This window comes from Oryzias latipes, chromosome 18 (assembly GCF_053564925.1).
Source record: "Oryzias latipes strain Hd-rR chromosome 18, Olatipes_Hd-rR_3.1".
Lineage (NCBI taxonomy): Eukaryota > Metazoa > Chordata > Actinopteri > Beloniformes > Adrianichthyidae > Oryzias > Oryzias latipes.
Window position 1 is genome coordinate 28372678 of NC_136254.1, and position 15739 is coordinate 28388416.

Consider the following 15739-nt stretch of genomic DNA (forward strand, 5'->3'; position numbering starts at 1 on the left):
CTGCCCCTAAACCACAACCCAGATTAATAAATCAAAAGTTACTTCTGAAAAGCAACTAATGAATCTAATGCCTTATTTATTATTTCCATTTTTGGAATTGGAATCTTTGAAAGAGGCTGTTTACCAGGGTAAAGTGTTCCAGTACTACTGCATTCCTGGACTGCTGGAAGAGGAGGAGTTTTTCTAATATATTGGAGGAGAAAAGACAAAAACAAACGAGGACTAGCAAGCAGGAACACAAATTCAAAAGAACTCGATAAAGAACTTGATATGATGTGTTAATGGAAAATTGTCATGCAGTATAAACTAATGTAAGAAAGGAAAATTAACGACTTTCTTTTAAAGGTTTAACTCATGGATCATCGGGTGATCATCCTTATTTTTGCAGGTCAGTACTTTTTATATGATTATCCAGGATTTCTTTTTAAACATTTTCTTTAAGTACGTGCATTTGCATACACTTTTTAAATACAGAAAACCCTTGTTTTTCGTGGGGGTTACGTTCCAAAAAGGACCTGTCATAGGCAAAATCCGTGAAGTAGAAACCTGTATTTTTTTTTACAATTTTTATACAATAAAATACTCTATTATACATTGAAAAGAAATAACAAACCATTTTACAGGCTCAAACATTTGTTTCACAAATCAAAGTACTTTAGAAATGTTTTTTCAACAAATAACTTCTGTACTGGACTGTCAAATAATAATTTTAATCATCAATGTGAACAGAAGGCTTCAAATTGCGGAGATTAGCCCCACCCACCGCGACTCGAGGGTAATTGGATTAAACGGGATAAAATATAAAATGATTATGAAAAAAATACAAAGTACAGTGGGACAAATAGTGACTCAGGTGTATTTCACTGCTCTTCAGACTGAGCCGCTGCATCCTGACTCCACTCTGCAGTGTTTTCCTCTTTTGAAGCCCGCGGTGCAGCTGTGTTTGTTCAGGAGAAAAACATAGTGATAGGCAGTTGTTGTCGCTCTTTTGTCTATGGGTTTTAAAGAAAAATTGCAAGATGATTTACGTACGTGTACATATTAAACTGCAACGTTATTGACGCACAGGTAGGGAAGAAGCGGAGTGACTTTTTAGCCAATCAGAATGCAGAACACAATGTACGATGCAAATCCGTGAAGTAGCGAAACCGTGAAAAGTAAACCACGTTATTGCAAGGGATCACTGTAAAGTGAATAAATGTCCTGTTAGCATTCATTTAAGTTCCGCTCGAACTATATATTAGTTGGCTTATTGTAAAATAGTTTCTAGTGGAATTTAATTTATGATTATGCAGTTTTTAGCCAAAACTCTAAAAATTGGAGCGGGAAAGAGATACTTTGGCCCAACCATGACAACTGCTTCGTCACAAACCTCAGCTTTCTCAAACTGTGGGTTTTCATCTGATCCAACACGGTTTGAATAAAGAAATATTTATAAACGCAGTTATAATCTTAAATTATTTTGTACAAGTCCTCCATTATGAGAAAAATGGTATAAGAACATGTTAAAAACACCACAAACACGATTTTCATTGGAGTAGGTATTTAAAGGCCTTAGTCGCATGCACCTGTATGGAATGTTGACCCGTATGGGTGCTACTGTGTTTTGGAGCCCTGAAGAGGTTGTGGAGAGGAACAGCAACACCTTAAGGGAAGTGCAGGTGTGCCTTACATTCTATCTAGGGGATTGGATGACCAGCTCAAGAGATGAAAGGAAAATGGAACATACCATTGTAATGCATTTGGTAACTGTATTGTGATGCTTCCACTAATGACATATAAGTGATGCCATTGTTCGATGTCCTTACACCACATTCTAGTCATCAGTAAGGGGCGACTACTGACCCCTTACTGACTCAGCGCAAATACTGCGCATGCAGGCTGTGCAGGTGAAACATAGACATAGAATAAAATAAGCTTTTATTGTCTAATTTTATTGTCTAATCTAATCTTCTCACCTACTTCACCCTTACTCACCTTTGTGTATTATATAAGTGTTACTCACAGAATGCTCATAGAAAAAGTTTGAACAAACATTTTCCATCTATGGGATCATCAAATGGTCTACCACCTTCCTGTTTCATGCAGGCCACCCATGTTCCCCGTACAGGTTTGCCCTTTTTATTTACCTGCAGATGACCTGTATTCAGCTTTAAGGACATTTGGATTTAGGATTTTTGGTGTACAGCATTGTACACTCTCCAAATAATGACAAATCACTTGCTGCTGTCTTTTCCAGCTCTATCCTATCATTTTTAAAAGGACATACAGTATTTCACAATTTTTACTTAATTTACCAGTTGCCTGAGAAAACAGCAACTGGTAGATTGAGTATAGGTGTGCCTGTCTTTTTAGGTTTTATGGATGGATGGATGGATGGATGGATGGATGGATGGATGGATGGATGGATGGATGGATGGATGGATGGATGGATGGATGGATGGATGGATGGATGGATGGATGGATGGATAGATAGATAGATAGATAGATAGATAGATAGATAGATAGATAGATAGATAGATAGATAGATGGATGGATGGATGGATGGATGGATGGATGGATGGATGGATGGATGGATGGATGGATGGATGGATGGATGGATGGATGGATGGATGGATGGATGGATGGATGGATGGATGGATGGATGGATAGATGGATAGATAAGTCATTAATCATTAAAGTTCTGAAAGTCACATTTTAAAGTGTTGATTTGTGACTATGCAGAAAAACCAGAAAATCCAACCCATCCCATTTTTGACATTCAAGAAACTTCCTCATACATGCCCGATGTTGACAGGACCTGAGATAAAGAGCTAATGTCAGGACTATGCACCTCCACTGCCTCTGGCATTTTCAGTCCGTTGTGCAATATCACCCAGCAGGAAGAAATTAGAAAAAACAATTAAAATATTTCTTGTTTGCTTTTTTCAGGAGCACTGCTCAGTGTTTCCTTTGCACAGACTCGTCAGTTCTACTTTGTGAACACTCCTTTAAACTGGACAAATGCTCAGAGTGTCTGCAGACAGAGATACACTGACCTGGCCACCATAGAGAATACAACTGATGTTGATGCAGCTAATGTTGCATTATCAAGTTATACAGGTGAGTAATTCATGTTGGGCAGATAAACCAAGTTGGATTATTTTTAACCACTGAGTTTTTAGTGTGTACAAACACTCCCAAAAGCCCCTGTGAAGGAGTATATCTCAGGTTGGGCTACACCAAGAAGTACAGCTGGTATGACTACCATGACAACTGACAGGGAACGTGAGATGACCCTAGATGAGCTCAAATTTTATATTTCATTATTTTCTAATAATATCCACATGCATAAATGCATTTTTCAAAAGTCAGCCTGATTATACTAGTCTAGGATTGTACTACTCCTGTCGTGGTTCAATCGAGACATACAGTGGGGCAAAACAGTATTTAGTCAGCCACCAATTGTTCAGGTTGTCCCCACTGAAACTGAAAAACAGGTATATCTCATCTGTGACAAACAAAATGAGAAACAATAATCCATAAAACACATTGTCTGATTTTTAAAGAATGTATTTGTAAATTTTGGTGGAAAGTAAATATTTGGTCAATAATAGGTTAAACTCAATAATTTGTTATATAGCCTTTGTTGGCAATGACAACTGTCAAACACTTTCTGTAAGTCTTCACAAGGTTTTCACAAACTATTCCTGGAATTTTGGCCCAATCCTCTATGCAGATCTCCTCTAGAGCAGTGATGTCGCTGGACTTTCAACTCCCTCCAAAGATTTTCTATGGGGTTAAGATCTGGAGACTAGGTAGGCCACTCCAGGATCTTGAAGTTCTTATTACGAAGCCACTCCTTTGTTACCCGGGGAGTGTGTTTGGGATTGTTGTCATGCTGAAAGTTTCAGGGCAGGATTTTGGGGACCAATCATAAAGCCACAGACCCAGGATCGCAAGAACTAGAGTTTGTAATTTGGAGAGATGACACTAGAGGGCGTTGGAGGTGACCGGAGGAGATCAGGAGGAAGAATTGGACTTGAATGAGGAAGTCTGTTAGAAGTTGCTGCTTGGGTCTGCAGGGTCTTTGGAGGAGCCTTGAGTTAGGACTTTGTGGAGGACAACACAGAGCGTGAGCAGTGGCGGGTGGGCACATTGTGAGCTTTAATTCCTAAAGCATAAATACAGATCAGTCAAAAGACAGTTGACTTGATATCAGGAATCATGAAACACAGGCAGATAATGAGGCTGGTATTTGGGCTGAAAAGCTAAACGTTCCGGCGGCGAGTGAAGTGGCGAGGCAGTGATTTATACAGAGGTAAGCAGGTGAAAAGAAGCAGCAATGACGAGCAGCCGCTGCCGGGGCGGCTGCTGTCACGAAAGAAAGACCCAGCCACATTTCATCTTCATTGTCCTGATGGAAGGTGATTTTCACTCAGGATCTGACAATACATGGCCCCATTCATTCATTACACGGTCAAAAATTTGGTTTCTGGTGTCCTCAGACAGCTCTTTGGTCTTAGTGGAGTTTGGAGTGTGACTGTTTAAAGTTGTGGACAGGTGTCTTTTATATAGATAACTGTTTAAAACAGGTGCCATTAATACAGGTAAAGAGTGGAGAACAGAAATCTTGCTTGTTTAGAGGTGACCAAAACTTATTTTCCACTATAATTGCAAATAAATTCTTTAAAATCAAACACGGTTTTCTGGATTTTTTTTACATTTTGTTTTTCATAGTTGAGGTTTACCTATGATGAAAGGTTAAAGGCCTCTATCAGCTTTTTAAGTTGGATAACTTGCACAATTGGCAAAAAAATAGTTTTAGAGTATTTTTTTGGAAATCACACATTTTCCCATATCTGTTATAAAAATGTACAAAAATGTCATATTTTGCTTTGCAATCCTTCCTGGTTTTGTTGCCGCTCCTTTCTAGCCGCTCATGACTGCCATAAATTGAACGAGCGTAAAGACAACTGAGCGGGTGTATTCAGGAACTGAGTGTGCAAACCTTACAACTGCGCAGGCGCAATTCTAACTGAACGACCCCGCATTTTAAAACTGCAAGCCTGTAATCCTAACTGAGCGATGATCCTGCGCGCTCACGTCCCCTTTCCGCACTTGCCTGGGTTTGCACGCATTGTTAAGGGGGCGTTTTTGACACTTGGCGGCAGAAACCTTACTGGTTGATCTGATTTGCTGAAATCTGCATGTCAAATCTGGCGAGGCAGCAGGGCAGGACTTTCTTTTAGAGGCTTTAATAGAAAAGAGACGGTGGCTGTAATGTGTATTAAAACGTTAACAAATGCAGTGATTTTCACATGAGAAAAACTTGCAGCACAAAAAAACCCGCTGCACTTTCTTACCTTAGTCTTGGGTCCTTGGTTTTAATCCACATTACATCCGCCGTTTCTTTTCTATATATATTTTTATAACCATATTATATTACATATTATTTGTATAGCCATATTATTTCCAACAACACACCTCTCTCCTAACAATACAAAAGCCTTGGATTAAACGGCGCAGTTTCAGTAATGGGTGTTTTTTTCTGCATTTAACATTAAAACATACCGGCAGCGAAAAGGCAGCGAGCGCAAAACTGAGTTGGTTGTGATTTGTTTTTTCAGTCATCAACCAGAATCCAAAAATCCATCAAAGTCCTCATCTTTTGTATCTGAAATGAACAGCTGGTCTGAATTACTATCAAACATGCCAGCTTCCCTTTCTCTACTGTCAGAGTCTGTCTTGTTGCAATGTGGCTCCAACGCTCGAAGAACAGTGAAAGCAGATGCGTCAGCCTAAGCTTAAGTTCTACAGTCCAAAAGTGTGGCGTAACTCGCCCATCGCTGCCTCCCAGAAAAAGGAGTGGAAGATGGACAGCTTTTCATGTAATCTGCTGGAAATTGCTGCGCTCAAGTCGATTTTCCAACGAAAGCGACCTCGCCTTGTTTCCGTGGAAACTCAGCTGCTGCTGCGTCTTCTTGTCTTGTCAGAGTTTGTTTTCCAGCGTCCTCGCTTGCAAACCATGGCTTCAATATTTTGAATTCTGATGAACGACAGTAGCTTCAGTATCTTTAGAAACATTGATAACTTTAGTTGTGATTTAGATCTACTAAAATTTAAAAAAAAATATATGCAACAAGTTAAAATAAAGATGGACTTTCCTACAAAATATAAAGTAAACCACGGTATATAGAAAATATGATAAAAGGCAGAGAGCTGCATGCTCTGAAAAATGAAAGTCCCGCACGCTGCCTCGCCAGATTTGAAGTGCAAATTTCGGCCAATCAGATCAACCAGAAAGGTTCGCCCCCAAGTGACAAACACACCCCATTAACACTCAAACCCAGCAAGCGCGCAGAATGAAGGTAAAAAGCAAGGTCGCTCTGTTAGAATTGTGCCTGCACGGTTGTAAGGTTCCTCACTCAGTTCTTGAATACACCTGCTCAGTTGTCTTTACGCTCGTTCAATATATGGCAGCCATGAAACGCCATAGCCTGGCCTTAAAGTAACATTTCAGCCACGTGCTCTTACAAACTTGATTGTTGTATTTTTAACTCTTTTTTTCTCTTTCAAAGCAACTTGTTTGAATTTTGCTTCAGTCTTTTATATTATTATATCAGCATTAAAAAAATCACATGTGACCATTTTAACCAGAGGGAAAAACAAATGCTGCCCTAAAATATCAGAGCTGTCACTTATAAGGCATTCTTGAAATCACTGGAAACAAAATGAGCATTTTGTAAAATCCAGAGAATTACAGTATTTTTAAAGCTTTTTAAATACTTAAAATACTTAAATTATACCAATGTGATTTAACATAGGGGGAAAAAAAGCAAATGGAATTTTTGTAGGTCCTCACATTTGGTACTGATCTTTGCTTTTGGATCAGCTTTATCTAATTTTTACATTATTTCACTGACTGAATGAATTCCTTTTTTTTAAAGGGAAAGCCTGGATTGGTCTTCGCGATGACATGGTAAACAGTTGGAGGTGGTCTTTGAGTGACAGCAGCTTTTATGGTGTTGGAGAGTCAACATTTCGGAAATGGTCCTCTGGCGAGCCCAACAATTACAACGGACAACAGTTGTGTGGCCGCTTTTATGGTAACGGTTTATGGGATGACCAGTTTTGCTCTGAGGCACTGCCTTTTGTTTGCTATAATGGTGAGTTACCTTTCAGATTTTATTGACTTAAATTGTGCATTCTTCTAGACATGTTCTTTTTCATTTGAGCAGTTTATCATTCTCCCATTTCAAGATGTTTGAGTTTCAGCTTCATTTGTTGTACTTGAAGCTGAACAACTTTGATTCAGAACTTTTATATTTATCTGTCAGAATGTTACAATGAAGTAAAACATTTCTTTGAAATCTACTAATTGATCCGAATATCATTTAGTCATTTCAAGTGTCTGCTGAGCTTATATTGAACTTGTTGCCTGTTAGTGTGAAGTATTCTTGGCAACATAGAACTGTTGACACTAGAAACTGTTATTGATCTTGAATTCTGCTGCACCAAAATCCAGCCGGTGTTCCTCTTTCTGCAAAAAACACCTCTGATTTATTAAGCATTGAGGAGACAAAGCGATTATCGTACGAACTGATAAAAGTCTTCATTTACAAAAATTTTAAAACAAAAGGATGATTCTTTTTTTAAATTTGTGTTGTTCTTTTATGTATTTGCAGGTACGATTGCTGGCACACCCAGTTACATTCTCATTAACGCCCCATTGAACTGGACAGAAGCACAGAAACACTGCAGGCAGAATTATTTGGATTTAGCAAGGTACAGTGGCACTAATCTTTACTTCACCTTGGATCTGCTTTGCAAACAAACTTCTTCTCTAAAGGAATAAAACACATTAGTTGATGTAAATTTAAGATGAACTGACAGCTTTTCTTGGCTTCTATCTGTACACCGTTTCTCTGTTGCAGTTTCTGACTCTTGAAGCTATTTCTCATTTTTGTAAGGCCTAAACTGTACCTTGTGGCCTCCAATTTCCTAGTTTTCTAACAAGAAAGCTTTCATCTATAATCAGGAAATAGTTCAGATATATTTCGGTGTCCCAAGATGAACCCTTTAATACTGGTACTTTAGCTCCAGTCTTGACATTCTTTGAGTTGTCCTAACTCCTAACCCGTTTATGCAATATCATATTTAAATTTGATTCTGAAGCTCAATTTAACTCAGTTTCATTAATCAGTCATCATAAAGCAATAAAAGATTAAGCAACACAAAGCAAAAATCTGTTTAATTGTTGTTAAAATTCTATTTTTAAGAGGTGACTTACGTTGAAATTTAAATTTGCTAAGTAATTAGTATCAAAATTTACAATTTGATGTGCAAAGCAATGTTTTTTATTGCATTAAAACTAATATCAAATAAATCCTACTGCAGTATTACAGCATAGTTACAGTAATTTGTCCAAGTATAGAAAATCTGCCAGGCAGAAGCCGTAAAGAAAAACACAAGAGTAAATTAATCGATGCAGTGAAAGATGCTCAGTGATGCAAAAGATAGGGTTGGATGGAGGATAACCTGTTGTGATGAACTCTAAAGGCTACAACCAAAAACTAGAAAGGAGTTGAACATTTATAGAGATGATTTTTAAGTTTTTTGTCCTAATAATGGGAGGTTGCTTAGAAGATACTACAAAAGAAACATTGCACAACAATATGAAAAATTATTTAAACTTTTTCCTTTTTTTGTTGTAATGTAAACATTTTTTCTTTTTACAGCATACAGAATGATGCAGAAAATAACATCATTAAAGCTCTAGTAGGAGGTCGTACGGTCTGGATTGGCCTTTATCGCCAGAAAGTGTGGTCTGACGGGAGCCAATCTGTGTTTCAGTACAACATAGTCAGTCAACAAGGCTCTTTTGGAGATCAGTGTGTTACTGTAGAGAAGCCGGGACAATGGTCAAATAATGAATGCAATTCTCAATTTCCATTTCTTTGTTACAAAGCAGGTATGTATGATTAACTAATGCACTGATTAAAAGTAGGAATATTACTGTTGTCAGTTTAAAAAAGGAGACATGATGTTATTGATGCCTAATAAAATTAAATATTCTGTTTTTTGTGTTTCATTCTCAGTTCCTCTGAATGTGAACAATTTTACTTTATTGAGAAGAACAGAGACTATTGTCACTCTGCAGTGGAGTAAGATCATCAATGCCAGCTATGTGCTCCAGTTTAATGGTACAGAGAGGATGATTGCAGCCCCTGATGGTGATGGACCAGTAACTTTCACAGTCTCATCTCTCAGTGCTGGAACAACATACACATTCAATCTTTACTCTGTTTATGGAAACACCAGAAGCACCGGAGTACAACTGACCGTAACAACTGGTAAAATGATCTTGATTTGTGATTATTTTTCCTAAAGGAATTCAATTTGAATGTTATTGAATGTTAGAGCAGCCACTTATTTGAGACAAAGGTGTGAGAAGTTGTGTTGTTGATTCCAGCACATGGCCAGAAACTGATAAAGCAGAAAAATCAAAACAAATTACTACTACTGATAGGGTGCCTTCTTATATCTGGCAGTGATGATAGTTTGAATCCATAGTCAGGCTGTTATGCACCATGCTGCTATGACCAGCTCAAGAGATGAAAGGAAAATGGAACGTACCATTATAATGCATTTGGTAACATTTGAGTGATGCCATTGTTCGATGTCCTTACACCACATTCTAGTCATCAATAAGGGGCGAATACTGACCCCTTACTGACCCAGCGCGAATACTGCGCATGCAGGCTGTGCAGGTGAAACATAGACATAGAATAAAATAAGCTTTTATAGTCTAATTTTAATGTCTAATCTAATCTTCTCACCCTTACTCACCCTTGTGTATTATATAAGTGTTACTCACAGAATGCTCATAGAAAATGTTTGAACAAATATTTTCCATCTATGGGATCATCAAATGGTCTACCACCTTGTTGTTTCATGCAGGCCAGCCATGTTCCCCGTAGGGGTTTGCCCTTTTTATTTACCTGCAGATGACCTGTATTCACCTATAAGGACATTTGGATTTAGGATTTTTGGTTTACAGTATTGTACACTCTCCAAATAATGACAAATCACTTGCTGCTGTCTTTTCCAGCTCTATCCTATCATTTTTAAAAGGACATACAGTATTTCACAATTTTTACTTAATTTACCAGTTGCCTGAGAAAACAGCAACTGGTAGATTGAGTACAGGTGTGCCTGTCTTTTTAGGTTTTATGGATGGATGGATGGATGGATAGATGGATAGATAGATAGATAGATAGATAGATAGATAGATAGATAGATAGATAGATAGATAGATAGATAGATAGATAGATAGATAGATAGATAGATAGATAGATAGATGTCTTTTAAGTTAATCATTAAAGTTCTGAAAGTCACATTTTAAAGTGGTGATTTGTGACTATGCAGAAAAACCAGAAAATCCAACCCATCCCATTTTTGACATTCAAGAAACTTCCTCATACATGCCCGATGTTGACAGGACCTGAGATAAAGAGCTAATGTCAGGACTGTGCACCTCAACTGCCTCTGGCATTTTCAGTCCGTGCTGCAATATCACCCAGCAGGAAGAAATTAGAAAAAAATTGAAATATTTTTTGTTTGCTTTTTTCAGGAGCACTGCTCAGTGTTTCCTTTCCACATACTCGTCAGTTCTACTTTGTGAACACTCCTTTAAACTGGACAAATGCTCAGAGTGTCTGCAGACAGAACTACACTGACCTGGCCACCATAGAGAATACAGCTGATGTTGATGCAGCTATTGTTGCATTATCAAGTTATACAGGTGAGTATTTCAAGTTGGGCAGATAAACCAAGTTGGATTATTTTTGACTACTGAGTTTTTAGTGTGTACAAACACTCCCAAAAGCCCCTGTGGTGGAGTATATCTCAGCTTTGACTACACCAAGAAGTACAGCTGGTATGACTACCATGACAACTAACAGGGAACGTGAGATGACCCTAGATGAGCTCAAATGTTATATTTCCTTTTACCATTGTCCAGTTGAATACTCATTTCTGATTGGCTGCTGGGTATGCATTAAAAACTGATAAGCGCAGGGTGAAAAAAGAAGTTCAGTCAGCTAGCTTAAATGTTTTGTATCACTGCGCCATCTTCTTTAAAACACCCTTTTGCTTCATCATCTGGACAAAGACAAGCGGTAAGAGGAGAACTTTCTCTCTGAACTGATGCTTTATTCAACCCCTCGGGACAATCAGCATATATATATCGCCGAATCTTGACTGCAGCGGCGGACTATATGTTACGTGATGCGGGGCATCGTGCAGCATCACGTAACATATAGTCCGCTATTTGAGAGAAAAGCGATCCAAATCGAAAAAATCCGCTTCGCGTCGGACGGTTCAGGCTTCCACGGTGTGCGTTAAAAAGTAATAACCGCACACTTCGTCGGCCATTAACCCTAACATATTTTCTAATAATATCCACATGCATAAATACATTTTTCAAAAGTCAGCCTGATTATACTAGTCTAGGATTGTACTACTCCTGTTGTGGTTCAATCGAGACATACAGTGGGGCAAAACAGTATTTAGTCAGCCACCAATTGTTCAGGTTGTCCCCACTGAAAAACAGGTATATCTCATCTGTGACAAACAAAATCAGAAAAAATAATCCAGAAAAGCACATTGTCTGATTTTTAAAGGATGTATTTGTACATTTTAGTGGAAAGTAAGTATTTAGTCAATAATAGGTTAAACTCAATAATTTGTTATATACCCTTTGTTGGCAATGACAGCAGTCAAACATTTTCTTTAAGTCTTCACAAGGTTTTCTCAAACTATTCCTGGAATTTTGGCCCGTTCCTCTATTCAGATCTCCTCTAGAGCAGTGATGTCGCTGGACTATCAACTCCCTCCAAAGATTTTCTATGGGAGACTAGGTAGGCCACTCCAGGACCTTGAAGTGCTTATTACGAAGCCACTCCTTTGTTACCCGGGGAGTGTGTTTGGGATTGTTGTCATGCTGAAAGTTTCAGGGCAGGATTTTGGGGACCAATCATAAAGCGACAGAGCCAGGATCGCAAGAACTAGAGTTTGTAATTTGGAGAGATGACACTAGAGGGCGTTGGAGGTGACCGGAGGAGATCAGGAGGAAGAATTGGACTTGAATGAGTAAGTCTGTTAGAAGTTGCTGCTTGGGTCTGCAGGGTCTTTGGAGGAGCCTTGAGTTAGGACTTTGTGGAGGACAACACAGAGCGTGAGCAGTGGCGGGTGGGCACATTGTGAGCTTTAATTCCTAAAGCATAAATACAGATCAGTCAAAAGACAGTTGACTTGATATCAGGAATCATGAAACACAGGCAGGTAATGAGGCTGGTAGTTGGGCTGAAATGCTAAAGGTGACGGGCGAGGCAGTGATTTATACAGAGGTTAGCAGGTGAAAGGAAGCAGCAATGACGAGCAGCTGCTGCCGGGGCGGCTGCTGTCACGACAGAAAGACCCAGCCACGTTTCATCTTCATTGTCATGATTGAAGGAGATTTTCACTCAGAATCTGACAATACATGGCCCCATTCATTCATTCCTTTACACAGTCAACAATTTGGTTTCTGGTGTCCTCAGACAGCTCTTTGGTCTTAGTGGAGTTTAGAGTGTGACTAATTGAAGTTTTGGACAGGTGTCTTTTATATAGATAACTGTTTGAAACAGGTGCCATTAATACAGGTAAAGAGTGGAGGACAGAAATCTTGCTTGTTTAGAGGTGACCAAAACTTATTTTCCACTATAATTGCAAATAAATTCTTTAAAATCAAACATGTGGATTTTACAGTTTGTCTTTCATAGTCAAGGTTTACCTATGATAAAAAACTACAGGCATCTCTGATCTTTTTAAGTGGAATAACTTGCACAATTAGTGGCTGACCTTTTTTTGTCCCACTGTATTTGTGCTTCCTTGTTAGCAATTAGCGTTTCTGCAGCCTTTCTGAATACAGAAATGCCACCTGGTAAAACTCTGTAGACCATTTTTTTATAGTATTTTTTTTAGAAATCACACATTTTTCCATATCTGTTATCAAAATGTACAAAAATTTCATATTTTGCTTTGCAATCCTTCCTGGTTTTGTCGCCGCTCCAGTGGATTCCTCATATGGCGTTTCATGGCTGCCATAAATTGAACGAGCGTAAAGACAACTGAGCGGGTGTATTCAGGAACTGAGTGTGCAAACCTTACAAACGTTACATCCGCCGTTTCTTTTTTATATATATTATTATAGCAATATATTATTACATATTATTTGTATAGCCATATTATTTCCAACAACACACCTCTCTCCTAACAATACAAAAGCCTTGGATTAAATGGCGCAGTTTCAAGTAATGGGTGTTTTTTTCTGCATTTAACATTAAAACATAGCGGCAGCGAAAAGGCAGCGAGCGCAAAACTGAGTTGGTTGTGATTTGTTTTTTCAGTCATCAACCAGAATCCAAAAATCCATCAAAGTCCTCATCTTTTGTATCTGAAATGAACAGCTGGTCTGAATTTCTATCAAACATGCCAGCTTCCCTTTCTCTACTGTCAGAGTCTGTCTTGTTGCAATGTGGCTCCAACGCTCGAAGAACAGTGAAAGCAGATGCGTCAGCCTAAGCTTAAGTTCTACAGTCCAAAAGTGTGGCGTAACTCGCCCATCGCTGCCTCCCAGAAAAAGGAGTGGAAGATGGACAGCTTTTCATGTAATCTGCTGGAAATTGCTGCGCTCAAGTCGATTTTCCAACGAAAGCGACCTCGCCTTGTTTCCGTGGAAACTCAGCTGCTGCTGCGTCTTCTTGTCTTGTCAGAGTTTGTTTTCCAGCGTCCTCGCTTGCAAACCATGGCTTCAATATTTTGAATTCTGATGAACGACAGTAGCTTCAGTATCTTTAGAAACATTGATAACTTTAGTTGTGATTCAGATCTACTAAAATTTGAAAAAAATATATGCAACAAGTTAAAATAAAGATGGACTTTCCTACAAAATATAACATAAACCACTGTATATAGAAAATACAATAAAAGGCAGAGAGCTGCATGCCCTGAAAAAGGAAATTCCCGCCCGCTGCCACGCCAGATTTGAAGTGCAAATTTCGGCCAATCAGATCAACCAGAAAGGTTCGCCCCTAAGTGACAAACACACCCCCTTAACACTCAAACCCAGCGAGCGCGCAGAATGAAGGTAAAATGAAGGTCGCTCTGTTAGAATTGTGCCTGCGTGGTTGTAAGGTTCCTCACTCAGTTATTGAATGCGTCCACTCAGTTGTCTTTACGCTCGTTCAATATATGGCAGCCATGAAACGCCATAGCCTGGCCTTAAAGTAACATTTCCGTCACATGCTCTTAAAAAGTTGATTGTTGTATTTTTAACTCTTTTTACTCTTTTTTTTTCTCTTTCAAAGCAACTTGTTTAAATTTTGCTTCAGTCTTTTACATTATTATATCAGCATTAAAAAAATCACATGTGACCATTTTAACCAGAGGGAAGAACAAATACAAAAATGTTTGCTGCCCTAAAATATCAGAGCTGTCACTTATAAGGCACTCTTGAAATCACTGGAGACAAAATGAGCATTTTGTAAAATGAAGAGAATTACATTTTTTTTATTATTTAAACACTAAAAATGGATAAATTATACTGATATTATTTAACATAGGGGAAAAAGGCAAATGGAGTTATTGTAGGTCCTCTCATTTGGTACTGACCTTTGCTTTTGCTTAATCTACATTTTTCAATTATTTCAATGACTAAATTAACTGGGTTTTTTTTTAGGGAAAGCCTGGATTGGTCTTCACGATGACTTGGCGAACAGTTGGAGGTGGTCTTTGAGTGACAGCAGTTTTTATGGTGTTGGAGAGTCAACATTTAGGAACTGGTACCCTGGCGAGCCCAACAATCTGAATGGACAACAGTTTTGTGTCCGTTTTGATAGTTCCGTTAACGGTTTATGGGATGACGATGATTGCTTTTGGGAACTGCGTTTCGTTTGCTATCGAGGTGAGTTACCTTTCAGATTTTATTGACTTCAAATGTGCATTCTTCTAGACATATTGTTGTTCATTTGAGCAGCTTATATTTCTCCCATTTCAAGACGTTTGAGTTTCAGCTCCATTTGTTGTACTTTAAGCTGAAGATTAATAACTTTGCTTCAAAATGTTTATAATTATCTGTCAGAATGTTACAATGAAGTAAAACATTTCTTTGAAATCTACTAATTGATCCGAATATCATTTAGTAATTACAAGTGTCTGCTGAGCTTATATTGAACTTGTTGCCTGTTTATGTGAAGTATTTTTGGCAACATAGAACTGTTGACCCTAGAAACTGTTATTGATCTTTAATTCTGCTGCACAAAATCCAGCCGGTGTTCCCTTTTTCTGCAAAAAACACCTCTGATTTACTAAGCATTGGATGTTGTTTAAACTGAGAAAAATCTTCAATTGAAACAATTTTAAACCAAAAAAAATGTTTCTTTTTTTTTTGTAATGTGTGTTGTTCTTTTATGTATTTGCAGGTACGGTTGCTGGCACACCCAGTTACATTCTGAGTGACACTCAATTAAACTGGACAGACGCACAGAAACACTGCAGGAAATATTATGTGGATTTAGCAAGGTACAGTTGCACTAATCTTTCCTTCACCTTGGATCTGCTTTCCAGAAAAACCTCTTCTCTAAAGGAAAAAAAAACATTAGTTGATGTAAATTTAGGATGCATTGACAGTTTGTCTTCTATATACACTTTTTTT

At 38.3% G+C, this 15739-nt stretch overlaps 1 protein-coding gene across 1 annotated transcript; it reads left to right on the plus strand.

The window, feature by feature from the left end:
- The first annotated feature begins 215 nt into the window (after positions 1 to 215).
- On the plus strand, positions 216 to 15105 carry LOC144987175 (secretory phospholipase A2 receptor-like). The gene is made up of 8 exons (XM_078936255.1): positions 216 to 388; positions 2932 to 3102; positions 6930 to 7148; positions 7668 to 7767; positions 8721 to 8953; positions 9081 to 9335; positions 10616 to 10786; positions 14765 to 15105. Exons 1-8 carry the CDS (start codon positions 355 to 357, stop codon positions 15013 to 15015), a joined length of 1434 nt encoding a protein of 477 aa, XP_078792381.1. The 5' UTR covers positions 216 to 354; the 3' UTR covers positions 15016 to 15105.
- The last annotated feature ends 634 nt before the right edge of the window (positions 15106 to 15739 follow it).

What these genes read in the sequence shown, in the direction of transcription:
- LOC144987175 (XM_078936255.1), top strand. Translation starts at nt 355, where the DNA reads ATGGATCATCGGGTGATCATCCTTATTTTTGCAG. An exon ending in GATCATCCTTATTTTTGCAG is followed by an intron (nt 389 to 2,931) that starts GTCAGTACTTTT and finishes TGCTTTTTTCAG; the next exon opens with GAGCACTGCTCAGTGTTTCC. An exon ending in TGCATTATCAAGTTATACAG is followed by an intron (nt 3,103 to 6,929) that starts GTGAGTAATTCA and finishes TTTTTTTTAAAG; the next exon opens with GGAAAGCCTGGATTGGTCTT.